This window comes from Pyrgilauda ruficollis, unplaced genomic scaffold (assembly GCF_017590135.1).
Source record: "Pyrgilauda ruficollis isolate IOZ18807 unplaced genomic scaffold, ASM1759013v1 scaffold196, whole genome shotgun sequence".
Taxonomy (NCBI): Eukaryota; Metazoa; Chordata; class Aves; order Passeriformes; family Passeridae; genus Pyrgilauda; species Pyrgilauda ruficollis.
In genome coordinates, this window is record NW_024518762.1 from 469,730 (window position 1) to 491,446 (window position 21,717).

At 52.0% G+C, this 21,717-nt stretch overlaps 1 protein-coding gene across 1 annotated transcript; it reads left to right on the forward strand.

Moving 5' to 3' along the window:
- The first annotated feature begins 15 nt into the window (after positions 1 to 15).
- ACVR1C (activin A receptor type 1C) lies at positions 16 to 21,621 on the forward strand. The gene is made up of 9 exons (XM_041466075.1): positions 16 to 136; positions 7,318 to 7,579; positions 13,397 to 13,521; positions 14,843 to 15,073; positions 15,373 to 15,540; positions 16,242 to 16,398; positions 16,674 to 16,798; positions 16,903 to 17,033; positions 17,819 to 21,621. The coding sequence occupies exons 1-9, from the start codon at positions 64 to 66 to the stop codon at positions 17,942 to 17,944; spliced, it is 1,398 nt and encodes a 465-aa protein (XP_041322009.1). The 5' UTR covers positions 16 to 63; the 3' UTR covers positions 17,945 to 21,621.
- The last annotated feature ends 96 nt before the right edge of the window (positions 21,622 to 21,717 follow it).

A 21,717-nucleotide genomic window follows, 5' to 3' on the forward strand; every position in this document is an offset into this window, starting at 1 on the left:
GGGGAGCGGCACCGGCACCGGCCCGGGAGCGGCACCGGCCCGGAGCGGCACCGGCCCGGGGCCATGCGGGGCGCGCCCGGCTCCGCGCTGCGGGCGGCGCTGCCGCTGCTGGGCGCCGCCGTGTCCCTCTGCGCAGGTACGGCGGCACCGGGAGCGGCACCGGGAGCTCCGGGAGCGGCACCGGGAGCTCCGGGAGCCGGGCGGGTCGGGGCGCCGCGCTAGAACCCCGCTCACCCATCCCGGCCGTGCGCCCGTCGGCGTTCGGGGCGTTCGGGCTCTCGGTGCCGCTAACCACGGCCGCGCGTACCGATAGCCGGGTCAGCGGGGACTTACCGGGGCGGAATCCCTGATCGCTGGGCTTCCCTCGGCATGCCGGGCGGATCCGGCAGACCCTCGGGCGGAGCGGCACGGCGGCCCTGGCAGGACCTGTCCGGTGCCTGCGCTGCCCGTGCCCCGCTGGGGCACCCGGGTCCTGCCGCACGGCTTCCTCTGCCCGGCGGCGGGCGCTGGGAGATGCTCCCTGCCCTCAATGGCCCTGTGGAGCCCAAACCCGCGCGCCCCAGCAGCACTGCACACCAGCGGTAAGCAAGGCAGCGCACCACAGGACATTTTACAGTTTTTCTGTTAGGTTTAGTGGATTTTTCCTTTCTCTCCGTGTTTTCACCAGAGCGGTTTCCTTGTGTGCTGCTCGTTAGGACCTTGCAGAGAGGGGAGGTCACACCCAGGTGCGGGGAAGGACCGTGTCCTTCCAGCTGCTCACAGAATTCCTGTTTTTGGATTGGCCAGGGAGGAGAACAGAGCTCAGCTGTGGCTGTGAAGTGCTTCTGTGTAGTACTGCGCATCTGGTAACCTCTGGTACCTCACAGGGTGTAAAACCTGCTCTGTAAGAGCTCTTCTCCTTTCTGTTGAGCTCTGCTGTGCTGGGGAGCGCCCCCGGGACAGGCAGCCCGGTGTGCCCCAGGTAAACCCGAGCCTTGCAGCGCCGTGGCTGACACCAGCTCCCTCTGGAGAGCCCCCAGAGCTCTACGGGACGGCGCTGGATTTGATGGTTTTGTGAATCAAAGCCGTGCCATGCTGTGCTCTCTGCAGGTGCAGGGCAGGGTCCTCCTCTGCTGCCCTGTGCCAGAGCCTGGCTCAGGCCTGGGGGAGTGCACAGACCGCACAGGCAGACGTGTGGCAATAGAGGGGACGGGCAGTGTGACTGTCTGGATGGAAAATTCCTTGTCAGACCGCTCAGATGTGACTTCAGGAGCGTTCGGTGCTGGGGACTCTTGTGCAAGCAGCTGCAGCCCTGCAGTGGATCAGTGCTGTCAGCCCGGGTTATCTCACTGCCTCCCCACGGAGTTTGTACCCTCAGCACCTTCTTCTTCTTCAGCTCTGTGCGTGAGCTGCACGACACCAAATCCCTGCTGTCACAGCACTCTGCTGTGCCACCCCTGTCCCATAAAGCACAACCTTCCCAAGCACACCTCGCCTGTTCAAACCTAAAAACGTCCTTTGGCAGCTTATTCCACCAAAAGTAATTTCCCTGGGTGTTGTGGTCCTTTTCCTGCCCTGTTAATATTAATTTCAATGCCTGCACCCACCTCCTGCCTGCTGGGTTTTGCCTTGGTTGCTGAGCTTTTCCAGAACAGGGATTTTGAGCATCCAGTATCCTCCTTCCAAAATAATGATACTTGCAAATATTTATAAAATCATTCCCCAGATGTTTATTTAAGAAATCAAAACTCTGGAACTCTGTGATGTCTCTCATTCAAAGACATTTTCTCCTCAATTCTAGAACAAATACTTTTCCTTGCTTTTCTGCAACTTTCTAGGTTTTGTCCTGTTTGGTATCAGCCCTTCTTACAGTACATTTATATAGGGAGCTTTCCCTCCAACTATTTTCTTTCAGAGCCTTCTCCAGAGGGGGAACTTCTCCATATTTTTCATAATAATCCAAAAAGCAGGTTTTTACTTTTTAAGGCCTGTCATTGCTCAAAATTCTGGTTTTGCCTTCTGAAGAAATGTGTTACAAGAGAATAAATTTGTCATTTCCGTGGCTGGGGCTGGGGCTGGCTCTGTCCCTGCTGTGCTGAGGGGTGGCCCTGCAGAGGATGGGGGGCACTCGGGGGGCTCGGGGCTGGAAGCTGCTGCCTCTGTCCTCCCCGTGGCAGCTGCTGAGTGCCCAGCACAGGCAGGATGGGCTGTGCTCGCTGGGTGCCCTGTGCTCTGCCCCAGGCTGTGGCACTGGCACCCGGGGGAGAGGAGAGCTTAGCCTAGCTTAGCTTGCTCCTGCTCCATGCAAATGTGCTGCCTGGCACACCTGGGCTGCCCAGAGCTTTTGAGTACGTGTGAATGGTGAGTACCCAACCTCGTTCATCCTCTAGGTGTGATCTATGATTTCTTCATAGAACCTTCACACCTCTCCAGAATTGCCTTTGACATGACAGCTGAGTTTCTTAATGCCTGACCCCCTTGCTGTCTGTGCCAAAACTCTTCCTTCTCCTGAGCCCTTCTGGGGTGACTGACACATCTGATCCCGCATGGCAGAGCAGGGCTGCCTCTTCTCCTGGTGTCTCCTGCTGGTGCTCCCACCACGGGCTGAGCAGCTGCCCAGCACTGCCCTCTGCTCCCCTGGGTGAGAGCGTGCTGCTCCCTGCTCGGGCACAGCTGAGGCCGTTTGTTCCGTGCTGTCACCGTGCTCTGGCTGCTGGTGCCCCAGCACGGGGCAGGGCTGGAGTCCCCATCCCCGGGGACCTACAGCCCCGTGGGTGTGGCAGGGACCTCAGCAGTGATGGAGGCACAGTTGGACTCTCAGAGGGCCTTTCCAATCCAAACGACTCTGACTCCATGGTGGGGCTGTTTGCAGTGCTCCGAAGCTGGTGCCCCGAGCAGCCCCGCTGCCCCGTCCCCGCTGGCCCAGCGCAGCTCCCGGAGCTCTCAGCCAGCCCGGGGCCACAGCCTGGCCCTGCCTGCTGCTCCCCTGTGCCCCAGCCTCGGCTGCTGCCGCACAAACGGGCTGGCTGCCGAAGGGCAGCAGGGTTCCTGTGCCTGGGCAGCTCCCAGCAATGGTGCAGCTGGGAACAAGGGGCTGTGCCAGACCCACGGCGCCTTTACTGGCACCTTCTCTGCCTCTCGTCCTGCTCCGTCGCCAGCAAGGGGCTGGACAATGGGAAACAGCCAGTCTGTGATTTTTAGGATCACCTTTGAGCCCCTTTGTCCCACAGTGAAACTTTAGTCAGCTGGGACCCTTCTGAGCCCAGTCAGCCCCAGGTATGTGTCCTGGAACTCTGTGATGTCCTCTGGATGTCCTCTGTGATGTCCCCTGTCCTCATCTCCTGTGGTGAGGAAGCATCCCTGCCCCAGGATGGCCGGGGCAGCTGTGTCCTGGCACTGGGGTCTGTGCCTGAGGCAGGGGCTCCAGGCCGTGTGGAGAGCCCACAGTCACGGGATCCCCAGGTCTGTTACTTGTAAATAAAATGAAAATGTACCTAGAAGGGCACAATAGACAATGACCATAAAAAATGATCCAAGATGGAAATGTTCTGGATATTCAGCATTTCTCCCATCAGGCCACTTAGATCTTTGCTTTCCAATTTAATTTTGAAATGTTCTACTGCTGGCTATGGTGAGTAGCGATGGATTATGACTTAGTGGGAGGTTAGTGCCCTGTTAATCTGTGTAGTAAAAAGTCTGTGCTGAGATGTAGAACCTTCTGTGGCTCATAAGAGAGGGCAGATCTGGGCTTTGCTCCCCCAGAGATTTTAGTTTAAAAACTCTGCTAAAAAGCAGAGTTTTAGTTTTGTGTTAGCCCCGTGGTACGTGGGCTTGTGTTAAGTGTTCAATTCCTTCCATTTAACTTTGGAAGTTGCACTGTCTACCAAAGTGTTTAAATTATTCGTTGTCTTCATGAAGCTGGTGTTTGAACTCCTGTTCCCTGTAGTGTCACACTTGCTCCTCAGCCATCAGTGGTTCATGTGCTTGAGGCTGACCCTTGCTGGCAGAGGGGTGGAAGCACACAAACCCATCTCCTGTGTTTGTTGGGAATCAGGTGCTGGCTCTGCTCCCCCTGCTCGTAAGCTCGTTGCATGGTGTGTCTGCCTGTCCTCTGTGTTTTCTGGGAGCAGCACTGAGAACTAAAAGGCAGGAAATGTCACTTTTTAAGGAAGTCAGGCAGACTATTTTCTTGTCTGAAGCACAAGTCATCCTGCCCTTGATGCATGGTGGGGCTCACCAAGAATCGGGAGTGTAGTCCCAGCTCCTACTGCAATGACAGCAGGAAAAATGTCCTTGAAACCCATGTATGTGTTAAAAACACCAAACCCAGGAAACCTCTGCTCCTGGGGTGTCTGTGCCCAAAATCTGCTTTCCCTGTGTGTCCCTCAGGCAGCTCGTGCCTTCTCCTGTTGTTGTGGGGCCCTGCGAGTGCCACTGCCCTGGGAGGGGTCCCTCTGTCCCTCGGCCTGTCTGTGACTGCTGTCCCTGCCAGAGGAGCCTGTGGGGTCCCTGTCCTGGCCCAGCTCTCCAGCCAGTCCTGGTGGCACAGCCCAGGTCCCGCTGGGATGGGTGGTGGGCTCTGGGGAGGGTCGGGGCACATTTGGGAGTGGCTGCTGCAGAGCTCGTGCTCAGGGAGCTGGCACTGCTGGTGGCCAGCTCTGGACGCCTGGCATGCTCTCTGCAGCCATGGTGTGTTTCAGTTGTTCACTTTCTCCTGATTTCTCAACCAGAGAATGGAATGTTTAAGGGAATTGTTGTGCTAGAGTAAATAAAGGAGTCCTGTTCATTACCAGATTATAGAGTGCCTTATTTTGAAAGTTTGGGAGCACGTTTTCTGCCTGCCTCTTTGATCCTTTAACTCTTTGACAGTCACCTTATTCCATTCCTTGGTCTCCAGGGTGGTGGGAGTCCTGACTTTTGCCCTGAGACAGAGCATCCCCATGGCATTGCCAGGACTGCCCTCAGGAATGGCTGTGGGGAGGGAGGAAACGTTTCTTGCTGCATACAGGATTTCAGTCAATAGTTGCAAATTCTTCCTCTTGTCTCGTGCTCTGTGGGAGGGAGGCAGCTCAAAGGTGGCTTGGACAGTGAGAGGAGGAGCTCCCATCACTGTGCTGCTGCCCCTCTGGCCTGCAGGCTGAGGGGAATGCCTTGCTGGCTCCTCTGGGATGGCAGTGGGGGCAAATTAGAGCAGAAATGATCCAGAGGTGTAGTGTGAAACTTGGGATGCATGGCCAGTGGTTGTGGATAGGCTGGTTATGGAGCTGACCTGGACAATTCTCTCCAGTGGAAGGAGCTGTTGTGGATAACCAGAGCAGCACTGGGGCGTTCCTGGGGGAGCAGAAGAGACAAAGCACGAGCTCTGGTGGGTGCTGTGTCCCTGAGGATGTCAGTGGGGCTGGGGACTCCTTGGAGCAGGAGTGGTTGCTCAGGTGTCTGTGAGGAGCTGTGTGGGAGGCACGGCGGGGCTGTGGCACTGGTTTGTCACCCCTGCTCAGTGGAGTGGCACTGGGACACCCCTGGATCTTCCCAAGGGAGTGTTCACAGGGGCCCAGGCTCCTCCCCTGATTCCACCAGAGCTGAGGCAGCTGAAGTAGCCCAGGTGCAAGAAACCTGTGTTTTAGTGGTTGTATTCAACCCTCTTTCTGCTCTGTTAAAGGGTTCTCTGGATGGACACAAATGCTCTTTGTGAAAATGAGAACAGGGTCAGGGATTTGTACCTGGTTTGTGATTTCTATCCATTTTTCTGCATGAGAAGTCAACCAGCAGCACAGGCAGGCTTCTGCTTTTGTAGAATTATATTTAAAAGTGGTCTCTGAAATTCTTCTGTGAGGAAAGTGTCCTGTCTTTCCCACAACTCCAACTCTGATCTTGTCTGAACAGATTCAGCTGCAGTTTTCCATTTCCCCCTAGGTGAGGGCAGGATTTGGTGGTGCAGAGCCCTTGTGGTTGTGGCAGTGGCTCTCTCAGCGTGCTCAGGGTGAGGGTACAGAGCTCCCCAACCACCCTCAGCTCACCCCATGTTTGAGGGGTTCAGAGGGGCCCCTGAGGCTGCTCAGGATGTGCAGGGACAGTTTTGGTCAGCTCTGCTCTCAAGTAATCTGCAAGTACAGAGCATGGTCAAACCTGTCAGTTATCCACTGCAGATGACGTAATAAAGATAATTTTCCATTTTATTTTAAGACTGTGAGAAAGGGAGAAAAACACCATAATGACGTGTCTAAAGCCCCGAAGACACTTGCAACAATCTTAGACTCATTTCCTCAATAATGCTTTTATTTTGCAGTTTTGGTGATGATGTGTCTGTTTTCCTTCTGCTAGATCTCTAATTTATTTGGGTCTGATGAGTCTTTCTGCTGGCAGCAGTTCTAGGTAATGTCTTTAAGGGGAGATTTGGCTGCTGTGCTGTGTGTGATGGATGGTGCCTGCTCCTGTGCCGAGGGAGGGCTGAGGAGCAGCTCCTGGCATGCCTCCCCAGCACAGACACCGTGCCAGGGCAGTTTGTTGTGGGCCCCAGCTGAAGATGATAAACACTCCCAGCTGTCCTTTCAGAAGGGTGGCACAGGATGGGGATTGTTGTAAGGGAAGCAAAGAGTGACACAGACACAGAAATCAGATTTGTGCTGACGTCTGTCAGGACTTCTGTGCTCCTCTGGGGACTCTGGGATTGCAGAATCATGGAATGATTTACGCTGGAAAACCCCTCTAAGATCTTTGAGCCCAGCTGTGCCCCTAGCACTGGCAAGCCCACCACTAACCCATGTTTTACTTTTCAATTCCCTCTTATCCTTAGATAAAATAAAACCCCTCTCCCCCACAATTCCAAAATAAACAGAAAGATTTGTGGCTGAAATTATTGTCCTGAGTGGAGCAGGGCTCAGTCTTGCAGAATTGGAGCTGGCCCAGCAAGGGCAGCCTGGACGAGGTGCCTCATCTCAGGAGGCATGGAGAGGAGTGTGTCATTGTGCCCGTGCTGGGTGCTGTGTGTGGGTGACCTGGCTCGGGGCTGTCACCGGCCAGCCCTGGGGTGGCTGCTGTGGGCAGGTGACGGGACAGGCAAGGGTGCCGTGGTTTTGGGAGCCAGCCTTCAGGGGAACTGCTTTTTGGGGTGGCCAGTCTTCACCACAGAAGACAGATGACATCTATAAAATCCCCAGGGACCGAGATTTAAACACTTGTCAGGTGTGGATGCCGGGGTCCCGTGCTGCCGGGGGTGTCCTGGGCCCGGCTCCCCGCTGCAGCCCAGCGCCCCATTCCCAGCACTGGCCGTGGCCCTGGCACGGTGTCCGGGGTGTGCGTGCCAGGGCCTTGTCCCCACGGCCGTGCCCTGCCTTGCAGGCCTGCAGTGCGTGTGCCAGCTGTGCGAGCACACCAACTTCACCTGCCACACGGAGGGCGCCTGCTGGGCCTCGGTCATGCTGACCAACGGGCGCGAGGAGGTGGTCAAGTCCTGCGTGTCCCTGCCCGAGCTCAACGCCCAGGTCTTCTGCCACAGCTCCAAGAACATCACCAAGACCGAGTGCTGCTACACCGACTTCTGCAACAACATCACGCTGCGCCTGCCGCTCGGTGAGTGCCGGAGCGCGGGGTCAGCCTGTCCGTGGGCCGGGCACACTGCGGGCCTGTCCCGGCCTCCTCCAGAGAGGGCAAACTGCAGCCTGTCCGTGGGCTGGGGCTGGCTGGGCACACTGCGGGCTTGTCTCAGCCTTCTCCAGAGAGCAAAAGCCAAACTGCAGGCTGTCCGTGGGCTGGGCACACTGCGGGCCTGTCCCGGCCTCCTCCAGAGAGCAAGAGACAAACTGCAGCCTGTCCATGGGCTGGGGCTGGCTGGGCACACTGCGGGCCTGTCCTGGCCTCCTCCAACAGCAAAAGGCAAACTGCAGCTCTGCCTGCAGGAGAGGGAAGTTCTTGCCTTTCCAAGGGTATCCCCACTGCTGGCCTCGATGTCCTATGGGCACAGGGTTTTGGTAGGGCAGAGCAGCGGGGCACCCCAAGGCACTGCAGGGACCCCCTTGGCCGAGGCAGGCTCAGCGGTCTGAGCCTGGGGTGCCGTGGTTGACGAGAGCAGCCCGTGAGGCAGCTGGTGCCACACCGGTGCCACCGAGTCCTGCTCAGCAGGGATGGGGGGCTGTGAGATTCCTGGTCCTAATGAGAGGGAGGAAAAAGGCTGGCACTCCCAGGAGCGCTGTGTCACCCAGCTGGTGCCGTGTGTGAGTCTGCCAGGCTCAAAGTCGTGTAACAAAGTTGATTTGGTGCTTTCTAAAAAGAAATATTTATACTATTTTTAGCATAATTTTAGTTTTATTTTTTTCTTCTTTCTAAGATTTGGAAAGAAAAGCCAAATTTTGTGTTAATTCCAGGCTTTTTTTTTAAAAAAAATGGTGTAAAATACACTATTTTATCAGATAGTACCTTTTTATATACTTACAATAATGAGATATGTTGCAGGTAAGAAAGACGCAAATTAACACACAATTTAAAATTATAGCTTGAATTTCAGAAGCTATCATGTAGTTCTTAGTGGAATTTGAAAGGCTGTTGCTGGGCAGACCATGGGGGAGCAGCTGTGGGAGCCTTGGGCACTGTCACCTCCTGGTGAACCCTGGTACCAGCCTCACCTGTGCTGTGGGGCAGGAATCAGGAGTATTTAATTGGTGCTAAGGATAATTTGTGTGATGCTTGTATCCCCACAGATGAGTGGGGATACAAGCATCATCAAGTCACCCTAGGACATTGTTTTTCTTTCAGCTGACCACAGAAGGGACACACTAATTGTGGTCATGCTCTAGAAATAAAGTGCCATGGTGGTTTCTCCAAGCTGCGAAGAAAGCTGCTATTTCTAGAGGAGCAGCAGAGGCACATCTGCTGTTCCAGCACTTGAGCTGGGACTTGCAAAATCTCTGGTTTCATATTTCATTTCCCAAAAAAAGAGGACTGAATTCCTCCCCTGAGCCCTTTGCTCTAACGGTTCAGGGGAACTCGTGTCAGTGGGAATTGTAGCAGTGCAGTGAGGTTTCTGTGCTGGCCTTGCCCCACAGCCCTTCCTCACACAGCCCATGCTGCCACCAAGGGCCGTGGGGACAGCTCAGGGCCAGCCCCTTGTCCCAGACATCTGACAAGGGGCACTTGGGACAGACACCTGGCTAGGGAAGGTCTGTTGTGCCTTGTCTGTATCACCTACCATCCATCCGTCCATCCATCCATCATCCATCCATCCATCATCCATCCATCCATCCATCCATCCGTCCATCCATCCATCATCTATCTATATTTATCTACCTATCAATCATCTATCATCTGTCTATCTAACCATCTATATCTGTCAATCATCTATCAGTCATCTATCGATCTGTCTATATCTATCATCTATCTATGTATCATCTATCTATTTATCAATATATCAATCTATCTATTATCTGTCTATCTATAGCTATATAACTGTCTCTATTTCTGTGTCTATTTCTGTGTCTATCTCTATATCAATCTCCTTATCTATATCTATATCTATATCTATATCTATATCTCTATCTATTAATCTATATCTACCTTTGTGTGTGTGTGTATATGTATATGTATATATTTCTATCTTTGTGTGTATATTCATATATATATATATATTTATGTATATACATATACATATGTCTGCCCACTTACCTGCTGACCTGTCTATCTCCATTGAGCAGATTCTAGTTTATAAGAGGAGCATGTGGGCATGAAAAGCTTGCCTTTAGGCAGGAGTGACTCTCCTGGAGGAGAAACCCTGAGAAGGTCCAGCATGGTGCCCACCCCTGCCAGGGAGGCAGGACCTCAGTGTCCTTCTGGGACACAAACCCACCTCAGTTCCTCTCCGTGGAGCTGGCCTGCCCCAGCTCAAAGGCTGGAAGGGGCTGGGAGCAGCCTGCACTGATGGGGAGTGTTCCTGCCCATGGCAGAGCTTGGGACCAGCTGAGTTTTAAGGTTCCTCCCAACCCAAACCATTGTGGGATCCTGTGACTGTAATTAGCAAAGTTTTATGTTGTAGAGGAGTGCCTGGAGAGCGGTGAGAGGATCTCTGAGGGCAGAGGACAGTGTGTGCTTTGGTGCCCGAATTCCCCTGGCAGAGCTGCAGGTGGCAATGCCTGCCCTGGTCAGCACAGGGCTCTGGGCTGGGGCCTTGGGTGACAGGGGATGACTTTTCCCTTGAGGTTTTTTTTCTTTCCTTGGTTTCTTTTTTTACAATGTCTGAAAATTTTTAAGGATGGATTAAACCTGGATCTCTGCTTTTATATCCTGCTTCTCGTGGGCAGGGATTTCATTGTGGCACATTGCATTAGCAGGTGAAAATTCAAGGATGAGTTTGCAGTTACTGAGTTTTTTTCTGTGTCACCATGGATTCCTTTCCAGGTTTTTGCTGGTTTAACTGGGGTGCTTTCTGCCCCAGTAGGTGACTTGAAATGTGCTTGTCCTGTCACAGCAGGGCTACAGAAAACACCTTGAGGGATCTCCCCATGATAAATCACCCCTTGTACAACCCTCATTATTGTTTTCTCTGCAGAGCTCACCACCGTGCCCTCAGCATGGAACAGGCTGCCTGCAGTAGTTGCTAATCAGACCTTGATTTTTCCAGCTGTAGATTTGTTTCTCACAGGATTTTTGGGCCACATTTGAGATCTGGGAGACAGAGTTTATGATCTCTGCCTCCCCCACAATGGTGAGTGGAGTCTGTATTCATGGTGGAAGCTGGAGAAACTTATTTTAGACTCTAGCCCAAACTGTATTTTTAAAGTGGTTTTAAGTATTATGTAGAGCTGACTAGAGCATCCCCATTAATAGAATGCAATAGATTTTCTTACTAGATTGGAAAGAATATGTAATTTTGCCCCCTGAGTAGCCTGGGAACACACACAGTTCGGGGCTTTTGGAAGCCTTGCAGTGGAAGCTTTACAGTGTCAAAAGCAAATGCTGTGTGTGAGAATGTATTTTCCATTGGAGAGAAAAAATATTTTTTTTTTCTGCCTGCAAGTACTATTTTGTTTACAGAAGCTGGACCATAAGTGCAGTGCATTGTGAAACTGCTGAGCACTGCCAGATGTGCAGCTTTTGGGTCACACGTGGCAGCATCTCAGCCCCACTCCTGTTAGTCAGCCAGTGGACAGAGCATTGGGTGCTGGTGTGCTGCATTGCACAGCAGTGCAGGAGTGCTGCATTGCACAGCAGTGCAGGAGTGCTGCATTGCACAGCAGTGCAGGAGTGCTGCATTGCACAGCAGTGCAGGAGTGCTGCATTGCACAGCAGTGCAGGAGTGCTGCATTGCACAGCAGTGCTGGTGTGCTGCATTGCACAGCAGTGCAGGCTGCTGGTGCTGGACGTGCAGCAGCCTCAGGTGCAGCTGGAGCTGCTGGCCGTGCTGCCGGGGGCAGGGAAGGCAGGTCAGTGCTGGAGCAGGGATCTCCGCTGAGCCTGGGGCCAGTCTGGAGCGTGCCCTGCCCAGGCCCTTCCCAACAGAGCAGCTCTTGCCGCTCACACCTCCTGATGATTTTCCTTTTGTTGCTGTTTTTGTTACTGCGGTGGCCCAAGAACAAGAAACTTCGATTTTGTTCATGTCATGTTGTTTTCCAGCAGCTGGTGGGAAGAAATGACGTGGTGTGGTCAGCGTCTCCTGCAGGGAGGAATGAACCTCATTCCCACCCGGAATGAGGCTGACAAGCCCTGTGGGGAGGGGGCTGCTTGGATGGCACAGGGGAGGCGCTGAACAGCCAGGGGACAGCTCATGCCCTGTGCTCTGTACCCGCTGTGAGCCCGTCCCCTGGCTGGCACACAGCCAGTCCTGTCCTGCAGTGTCCCCAGCACAGAGCCACCAGTCCTGCTGTCCTGCATAGTGTCCCCTGTACAGTGTCCCCAGCACACAGCCAGTCCTGTCCTGCAGCGTCCCCAGCACAGAGCCAGTCCCACTGTCCTGCACAGTGTCCCCTGCACAGAGCCACCAGTCCTGCTGTCCTGCGGTGTCCCCTGTACAGTGTCCCCAGCACAGAGCCAGTCTTGCTGTCCTGCGGTGTCCCCTGCACAGTGTCCCCTGCACAGAGCCACCAGTCCTGCTGTCCTGCAGTGTCCCCAGCACAGCCTGGGGTGGCAGGGCTGGTTCAGCGAGGTGCCAGAGCTCCTGGGGTGGAGGATCTCTGTACTGTACTCCCTCCCTGTTTCGGGGAAACCTCAGCCCTGTGGAAACAGAATGAAAAGTGCTTAGGAGATCCTGGGATGTCAGTTAACAAGCAGTAGTTCCAAGGAGGAATCCTGCTCATAAATCCTCTGACAAACCCTCTGGGTCACCCTGGAGCAGCCTCTTGAAGTCATCAAAGGGAAAACCTATGAACAAAATGTACCAGCTTTGTGTTTAGGAGGGCTGCAGTTGTGCTGGTGAACAGACATGGTATTGACTGCAGGAAGGTAGCAGTGGGTGCTGAGCCTGTTTGCTGCTGCCTTTGAGACCCCACGTCACTTTGGTCACTCTCAAACTCCAGGTTATGGTGTTCTTGAGGCCCAGCTTCTCCCTGAAGGGAAGGAGTGACCTGGCATGGGGTGGAGTTCGTGATTCTTACATCTTCTGTAGCCCTGAGATCTTGTTTGTACTCATGGTTCTGAGTATTGAGGTTTCTTTTATGGGTCATATTCCTGGTTTGTTTTGTTTGGGGGAAAAACACTGGTTGATTTTTCTTTTAAACTTATTTCACATTTTGGGGAAATGAAAAGAATCATGTGTGTGTTCCTGGGCAAGTGAATCCCCTAGCAGTGTCTTTCTAGAGCTTCTTGATATAGAGCTCCTTGGGTGGTGGTCAGAATGCTGGCCTGAGACCAAGCTCCCTGCACAGAAGGCGTGTGGGGAAAGGCTCCATCATTTGCAGAAACGTGGTCTGCTCTGTCTGTTCTCTGTCCTGGCCAGGACAATGGTGGGACAGCATCGAGTGGAGAAAAGGAGACTCAGGGGTGCCCTCCTCACTCTGCACAGCTCTGAAAGGTGCCTGTGCTCAGCTGGGGCTGGGCTCTTTCTCATCTATGATTCTGTGTGATTCTATGTGAATCTCTTTCAGTGATTCTGTGTGATTCTGTGTGACCCTGTGTCAATCTGTGTGGTTCTGTGAATCTGTGATCCTGTGTGGTTCTGTGTGGATCTGATATTGTGTGATTCTGTGATCCTGTGTGCACCTGTGATTGTGTGAATCTGTGTGATTCTGTGAATCTGTGACTGTATGATTGCATGAACCTGTGATTCTTTGTGATTCTGTGATTCTGTGTGAATTTGTGATTCTGTGATCCTGTGTGAATCTGATATTGTGTGCTTCTGTAATCCTGTGTGAATCTGTGATTCTGTGATCCTGTGTGAATCTGATATTGTGTGCTTCTGTAATCCTGTGTGAATCTGTGATTCTGTGATCCTGTGTTCCGCCCGGGGCCGGCGCCGCCGCCCGCCCAGCGTGGAGGAGCCGCCGTGCGAGGGCAGCCTGGTGGGCTCCGGGAAGACGCTGAAGGATCTCATCTACGACATGACGACCTCCGGCTCCGGCTCCGGTAGGTGCGGGGCCCTGCCCGCCCCGCGGGGTTTGTGCCGCTCGCGCTGCCCGTGGGGCTTTGGGGATGCTCTTCTTCTGTCAGACCACAAAAATCCTGCTCCTCGTTGGAATGGAGGCGTTAAAAAAGGGAACTCGGACATCAGAACCAGGGGTGAAACCCAGCGCTGCCGGCCGATGCAACATGGCAGATAATGAAAGGCGCTGAGCTCGCCTGGATAGCTCAGGATGATGCTTCCAAAATATTTTGTGTTTCATAGCAGAATTCCTCCAAATTCTTGTTTTGTGGAGAAAGGCAGAACATTCATATTTTTAGCATTTTCCCATTTCGGATGTCTTGCCTACTGTGATGCCTCCATTGCTATTGAGAGCTTGTTAAACCAAAGAAACCTAAAAATGAGGTGGGAATCCACAAATCCCAGCTCATTTGACCAGTGACACTGTCTGGGATGTACAGCCCAGCTTTCCTAACTAGAGCTTTTATTGAAAAGTATGTAAACTATGCTTGCTTAAGTGAAAAACGTACAAATGGTGCCTAATTAAATTTATTTCCATGAGCTGCATACCTCTGAGGATTAAGTTGTTGTTCTTCCCTAATGCCTTTTCACGGCTCTACTGAGCAGACTTTGGCTTTATTTATGCTGAAGTTTTTAACTGTTCCCTGAACCAGGAACAGGGCTGGACTTGGGCAGAGCCAAAGCCCCATGCACTGGGGTGATTTGTTCTGATTTCAGCCAAAATCAAGGTTGCAGTTATTAAAATAAAATTTAAAAAAAAAAAGAAAAAAATGAATAATTCCTTGTTTTAAGTACCCAACAAAGACAGAATCCAAAGGCAGGGTTTGTGGCTGGCAAAGCACAGTGGGTCTGCTGTAGTAGTAACAATAACAATAATAACAATAATAACAATAATAATAATGCTTTAATTATAATAATTATTTGTATAAAGTATTAATTAATAATTAATTATTATAATAATTAATTTATCTTAATCATAATAATTTATATTTAGTTTGAAACATTTCAGCCAGAGTAGAGCAACTAATTGACTGCAGGACAGCTGCGGACTGTATAAAACCAAATGGAGTAGTTCAGGCTAAATTTTAAGATTTTTACTGGGGTTTTAAAAAGTTTTTTCTATGTACGGACACTGGGAAGTCACATCAAAGAGTCTGACTTGAGGAGGTATTGGGTGGGAGGGGATTTTCCCTTGGCAGCGTGGGAAAGCAAAGCCATGAGCGCAGCTCACGGGAGAGGGCGGTGCTGGGGTTTGGAGGTCCCAGCTGAGCAGTTTCACCCGCACCTGCCTCTCTTTTTCTCTAGGTCTGCCTCTGCTGGTCCAGAGAACCATCGCCAGGACTATTGTCCTGCAGGAGATCGTGGGGAAAGGGCGCTTCGGCGAAGTCTGGCACGGGAAGTGGTGCGGGGAGGACGTGGCTGTGAAAATCTTCTCCTCCAGAGACGAGCGGTCGTGGTTCCGGGAGGCAGAGATTTACCAGACGGTCATGCTGAGGCACGAGAACATCCTGGGCTTCATCGCTGCCGACAACAAGGGTGAGCATTGCCGCGGGCTGCCGGCCTCCTGCACGGCTCCCTCTGCTCCTGTGTGCTGGCCCGGGCAGGGCTGGCGTGTGGCCGGGCTCCGTGGGCTTGCAGTGCTTCCCAAACAAATCGTGGCACTCACTGGATGCTGAGTGTCTGTCCCAGCACAGCTTTCACTGCCCTGGCCCCATCTGAAACACAGCCCTGGGCTCCTTCCCGGGACACAGCTGGCACACCTCCTTGCTTGCATCCCAAAAACGGGAAGGCTTTCCCTGGCTACCATTTTTAATACTCCTGCTTCCTCTGGCTAGATAATGGGACGTGGACTCAGCTCTGGCTTGTCTCCGAGTACCACGAGCAGGGCTCGCTGTTCGACTACCTGAACAGAGGCACGGTGACCGTGGAGGGCATGGTCAGGCTGGCACTGTCCGTGGCCAGCGGCCTGGCCCACCTCCACATGGAGATCGTCGGCACGCAAGGCAAGTGCTTCCCTCATGCTTTTCCTTCAAATATTCCGTGTTCTCAAAAACGTTTATGGGCGATGTGGTATGGTGAAGTGTGTTCCAAACTGCTGACACCAGGGGGAACAGTGTGAGTGGTGCAGGGCAGACAGGGAAGAGGGACATTCCCTTCCCACTTCCACTGTCTGCACTCCATCCATGCCTCTAAAGAGATGCCTACCGAAGCAGCTCTGCTGAAGGGGAGTCAGCACTAATGAAGGAAAAATTAGGAAAATTTCTTCATGGGAAGGTTTGTCCAGCCCTGGCACAGGTTGCCCCAGGCAGTGGGGAGGTAAAAGCTGTGTGGATGTGGCACTTGGGGAAATGGGTTAGTGATGGCCTTGTCAGTGCTGAGGAATGGTGGGACTTGGTGGTCTTGGAGGGTTTTTCCAACCCAATCCATTCAGTGATTTTCTAAACAAATTTGGACGGTGACCTTCCATTTTCTCTTTTTGTGTTTTATTGCTGAAAGACAGATATTGGAAAAAAAATTGCCCTTAAAGTTTTTTTCTGACGTTGAGAACATTTAGCAGAGCTTTGTTTGGTTCAAAATAGGCTTCAATATTTCTATAGGGTACAGTAACAAAAGTGAATAAAACTGTTTCTACATCCTTGCTCCTTATATTAAAGTCCACGCTGTTGTTATCAAAATTGGAGGCGGTTTCTCTTGCTGTGAACAGGGAAGCCAGCGATCGCACACCGGGACCTGAAGTCCAAGAACATCCTGGTGAAGAGGAACGAGACCTGCGCCATCGCCGACCTGGGGCTGGCGGTGAAGCACGACTCGGTGCTGAACACCATCGACATCCCGCAGAACCCGCGCGTGGGCACCAGGAGGTGGGTCAGCACTGAGCTCCGTGGGGACGGCCCCTCGCAGCCCTGTCCCCAGCAGCCACATCCCCTCTGCCCTGGCACCAGGGATGGCTGCAGACCCTGCTGTGGGATGGAGCTCTCTGCCCCACGGGGGGCACCGTGTGAGCCTGGTCACCCCAGTGCTCTGGGCTGGGCAGGGCACAGCTGCCAGCAGCACCAGGGGGCATGGGGCACGTGGCAGCACAGCTGTGGCATTTTGAAGGAGCTGTCCCAGCAAACTGACCCTGTGTGCCCCAAAGGTACATGGCCCCCGAGATCCTGGACGACGCGATGAACACGAACATCTTCGAGTCCTTCAAGCGCGCAGACATCTACTCCCTGGGGCTGGTGTACTGGGAGATAGCCCGGAGGTGCCCCGTTGGAGGTGAGCCTTGGCCTTTTCCCCCAGTCCCAGATGGGTTTGGGTTGGAAGGGACATTAAATCTCTTCTCATTCCCCCCCTGCCATTGCCCAATACATCTTCCCCAGGAATCACCGAGGAATACCAGTTGCCTTACTACGACCTCGTGCCTTCTGATCCTTCGATAGAAGATATGAGAAGGGTTGTCTGTGAGCAGAAGCTCAGACCAAGTATTCCAAACCAGTGGCAAAGCTGTGAGGTAAAAGCAATTTTCTAGTTTATTCTAAGTTCATTTTGTAGGGTTTTTTTTTCTAGTTTTATTTTGTTATTTATATTTTCAAATTTAAATTAAAACAGAACTTTTCAGTGAGAGGTAGGGCACTTAATGCCCAGCTTCTCCTGAATTTAGAAGCTTCAGATGTCAAGCTGTCCTTCAGATCAATACAGAAAGAACTCTCTGCACCAAGTGCTCGATGTCCAAGGCAGGTCTTAATTGATGCTGCTGCTGCTGTGTCACCATTTCAGAGCACTGCACTTTATCTCCCTGTATTAAAACCGGAAAGCAGAGGGTGGTGGTTGTATCTCTGGCTGTTGTCTGTCCCCCTGCAGACACTGTCTGTACCCTGGTCCCATTTCTATCCCCCAGCTCCTATCTGTACCCCGGTCCTGTTCCTATCCCCCACACCCTGTTTGTACCCAGTCCTGTTTCTGTTCCCACATGCCCTGTTTGTTCCCAGGTCCCGTCTGTGTCCCCAGCCCCTGTCTGTGCCGGTCCCCTCTGTCCCCTGCCTGTGCCCAGCCTGTCTGTGCCCGGTCCCCTCTGTCCCCTCTCTGTCCCCTCTGTCCCCTGTCTGTGCCCGGTCCCCTCTGTCCCCTCTCGGTCCCCTGTGTCCCCTGCCTGTGCCCAGCCTGTCTGCGCCCGGTCCCCTCTGTCCCCTCTCTGTCCCCTCTGTCCCCTGTCTGTGCCCGGTCCCCTGTGTCCCCTCTCGGTCCCCTGTGTCCCCTGCCTGTGCCCAGCCTGTCTGCAGGCTCCGTGTCGTGCAGGCGCTGCGGGTTTTGGGCCGGCTGATGCGGGAGTGCTGGCGGGCCAGCGGCGCCGCGCGTCTCACGGCGCTGCGCGTCAAGAAGACGATCTCGCAGCTCTGCGTGCCCGAGGACTGCAAAGCCTGACAGCCCCCGCGGGACGAGAGGGGAAGGCGTTCCGCTGTCCGTCCCTGCACGTGTGGCAGTGTTTTTGTTTCTGCTCTACCTCAGACGACGCGGGTCAGCGCTGCGGTGCCCGAGGCAGAGCGCCGAGCTCCAGCGCTGCGTCCGGCCGTGGGACCAGGCAGCTCGGGACTCGCGGCTCGGGGTTGGTACAGCAAGTCCGTGACTTGCTTTGGCTTTTTTCGGTAAATCAGACACCGGTGAATGGCAGGAAGGAGCTTACAGCATCATGACAGTGTAAAAATACCTTTTGCTGTTGTGCTTTTCATCCTTGTCAGACCCCAAACGTCCTGGAAGTGTCTGGTGTTGGTTAAAGCCTGTTTGTGAGACAAACCTCATGTTCTGTCCTCAAACCGAGTAAAAGACCAAATTAACCCAGCTTTTTACCTTTTTTTTTTTTTTTAATTTTATTTCAGGGATCTGAAAAGGGGTTGTCAGTAAATGCACTTTGAATTACTATGTTTCTAATTAACCAAGCAATTAGAAAATATGGAGATTCCACTAAGTGTGCACTCTGTGAGAAAAAACCATCGAGTCAGTTCCCTATTAACATTTATTTTTATTGTCTCAATTTCACATACAATATCATGGTTAAAATTTGAGTTGCTTTACTCTGTCTTTGGTTCATTGAACAGATCAATCAAGGGACAACTTTTCTTTTTAACAGTTATTAGGAAAAATAATAGAGGCAATATTTTTCTGTTAGATGTGAAGGGATGGAATAGGAAAAATTCTACCTAAACTGAGAAAATATTTATTTTTAGCAACATTTTTCCAGCCACTGGCAGCATTTTTTTAGTGCCTTTTGATGTATTAGGGGGAAGCTTTAAAAAAAGGCAATGCAGCCTGTTCAGAGGTTTCTTACAGAATTCTGTAACAGCACCAGGCTGGTGATAAATATTTACATTTCTGACCAGGTCTCCATAATATCACAAGCCAGCAACATGAGTTGTTGTGTTAAAATTCTGTCATTTTGTGAATTTTGGCCCACTCCGTGGCCCTCATATTTGAATATAGTGTTGGAGTATTTTTAATATGCAAAATTATACATTTCGTAGTCTTATGGTTCTTTACACGTTTCTAAATCCAGCCGGCCCATGGGAATTAATCCCGAAGATGTTTCCAGAGCAGCAAAGCTTTGCAGAAATCTGATGTGGGCCCGCAGCTCCGTGGCAGGAGCGTTTGGGGCCAGATCTCTGCTGGAGCTGCTGCGGGAGGAGCGCGTTGAGCGTTCCCTGCGTGCAGCGGTGCCAGGCACTGCTGCCGTTCCCTGCTGGGCTCGCCCCCCGCTCGCTGTGGGAGCCGCTGGTTGTCCTGGGTGGGCTTTGGGCAGTTTGCAGTTTGCAGAGCTCATCCTGCAGGGCTCGGAGCTCCTCTCAGCTCTGCAGGGCGGCTTCTCGCACACAGCCAGGGCTGGCCTGGGGACCCGCGGCAGATGGACGGGCTTGCAGCAGCCTGCTCTAGTGGGAGCTGTCCCTGGCCGAGGCAGGGAGGTAAAACGAGACGAGCTTTAGGGTCTCTGCCGACCCAAACCATTCTGGGGTTCCATGACTCAGTTCTTGTGTGCTTCAACTGCACGAGCTCCCCGTGGAGCTCAGTGATGTGGCTCTGTAGGCTGTTTGAGGGGTAGTCTTGGCAGCTGCGTGATCCAAAGCCTGGCGCTGACTTGACTATCAAAAACGTTTGCAAAGCTAAGATCCAGCATCTGTTCACGTAGTATGTACAAGAACATACTTATCTTAAAAAGGAAGAATCAAAGCTATATTTTTTAAGTGGGAAAAGAGTTTTCAGTTTCCCCCTGGAGTCTCTGAAAATTGTTGACCAGCCCGTTAATTTGAACAAGACCCTTTTGGTGCCTGGCTGGGAAGTGTGGGTGGAGGATGCTCAGGCTCAGCTACTCCTCACACAGGTCACAGCTCCAGCCCCAGAAGTGCTTTAACCTTTTCCCTGGACATATCTCTTGGCATCAGACATTATGGTCTGTTTGCCCTGGCTTTTCACCCAACTCAGTATTTTTGCTCTGGTTTTCTTTTCTCTTTTGTTGTTGGGAGGTGAATGTACATTTTGATGAATTGGAGTTGAGCGTAACTGAGCCAAGGGGCTGATGTTGTTGTACTGAGCTCTGAGATGTTTGTCAACTCTACACTCCTTCAGAAAAGCTCCAAAGAACCCTTGTTTTAGTGGCCTTTCCCCTCCCTGTGGGTTTGTCCTGTTCTAATTTAAATACAGAGCTTATGCCAAGACACTTCTGTGCAGTTTAGGGAGGCTTAGGTTTCCTCAGAGGTCACAAAGCTCCTGATAATGTTCACTTAAAGCAAAAGTTCTTAACCTCATCCAAATTTTCAAGGTCAAGGATGCTCAAAACCTGTTACAACATTCAGCTTCTCCTAATTGATGCTTCTAACTGGGGGGAATTACCAATATTTTATAATTTGCTTCTAATAACAATCTAAAGTTTAATCTAGGGATTATGCACTGAAAGGGAAAGTTAATTAATGTTTCCTGTAACACCTATTTTTTTTTCATGTTACTTGAACTGCTGCCCCCACACACTCCTTTAGAAATTCAGTCTGTAATCTCTTCTGCACTTCCCTACTTTTATAATTTGCACTTAATCAAGCTCATTCCCTCACGTGACACTATGAAGAGTCCTACAATATTTTAGTAATTGCTGTGTCCCTTCTTTGCTTGGTACTAGATTCAGGAGTGATAAATGAATGAGTTTGGAAGTGTGCCCAGTCCCTGCTGGGGGTCTGGGCTTTGGGCAGGGCAAGTTCCTCTCATCCCCGGAGCTCCCGTGTCACAGGACAGGGCCAGGGTGGCACTGGGGGTGCTGCTGGGGGCAGGGGGCACTGGGGGGCACAGGTGGGCACACGCTGGTCACCTCCTGAGGGTGCAGGGGGGACAGGCACAACTCTGTGTGCTGGTGAAGGTACAGCTCAAAGCCCCTGCTTGGGTCACTGGGCTCTGTGACACTTGGGGTGTCCTTGGGGAGCCCTGGGCCAGCACCTGGGTGTCCCCAGCAGCACTGCAAACATGTCCCCTCCCCTGCCTTGGCTGTGTCTGGGATTCCAGGGACCATCCCCACAGGCTGGGGGACCCCAGCCCCCCAAAGCTTTTTGGGAAAGATGTCCATGCTCTGCTCTAATGGGCAGAGCAATATTTATGAATGTGCAGGGAATAAGCATTGAGGTACGATATATTTCTACAGAATATAAGAAATGTGCAATAAATTGTAACTTACACTGAATGTATTTTTGGCATAAATGGACCAGATGTGTTTTGAATGTAGCTATGACATTGTGTCTAAGCCTGCTGTGATTCTCAGTCCCTAAGAAAAACGTGTCATGTTTTGTCAATCTACAAACCACTTCCTCCGTTGTCTGTTTTTAAAAGAAGCGTGAGTATTTTATCTGGAACGCTGTAATATTTCTGGACTAAGTATAGCAGTGCAGTGCTAACTTCAACCCTAGTGTTGTGAAATATCTGATCTGTGTACACTGCAGAGTTATTTTTAAAACTATTGCTAAAGTTATTGCTTGATATTGCAGCTGCTTGGATGTAAATGATGGTTTAGCTGTTGTATTTTGTATGCGGATTTGGGGAAGACGTGGCAATTTTAATAAATTCAGCATACTCTGCCCTTGTGTTCCCGTGGAACTGTTATGTTCATCGTGTGAGGGGAGAGGGGTTGAGGCTGTGTGAACCTGTAGATCCCTTCCCTCGTGGCTCTTGCA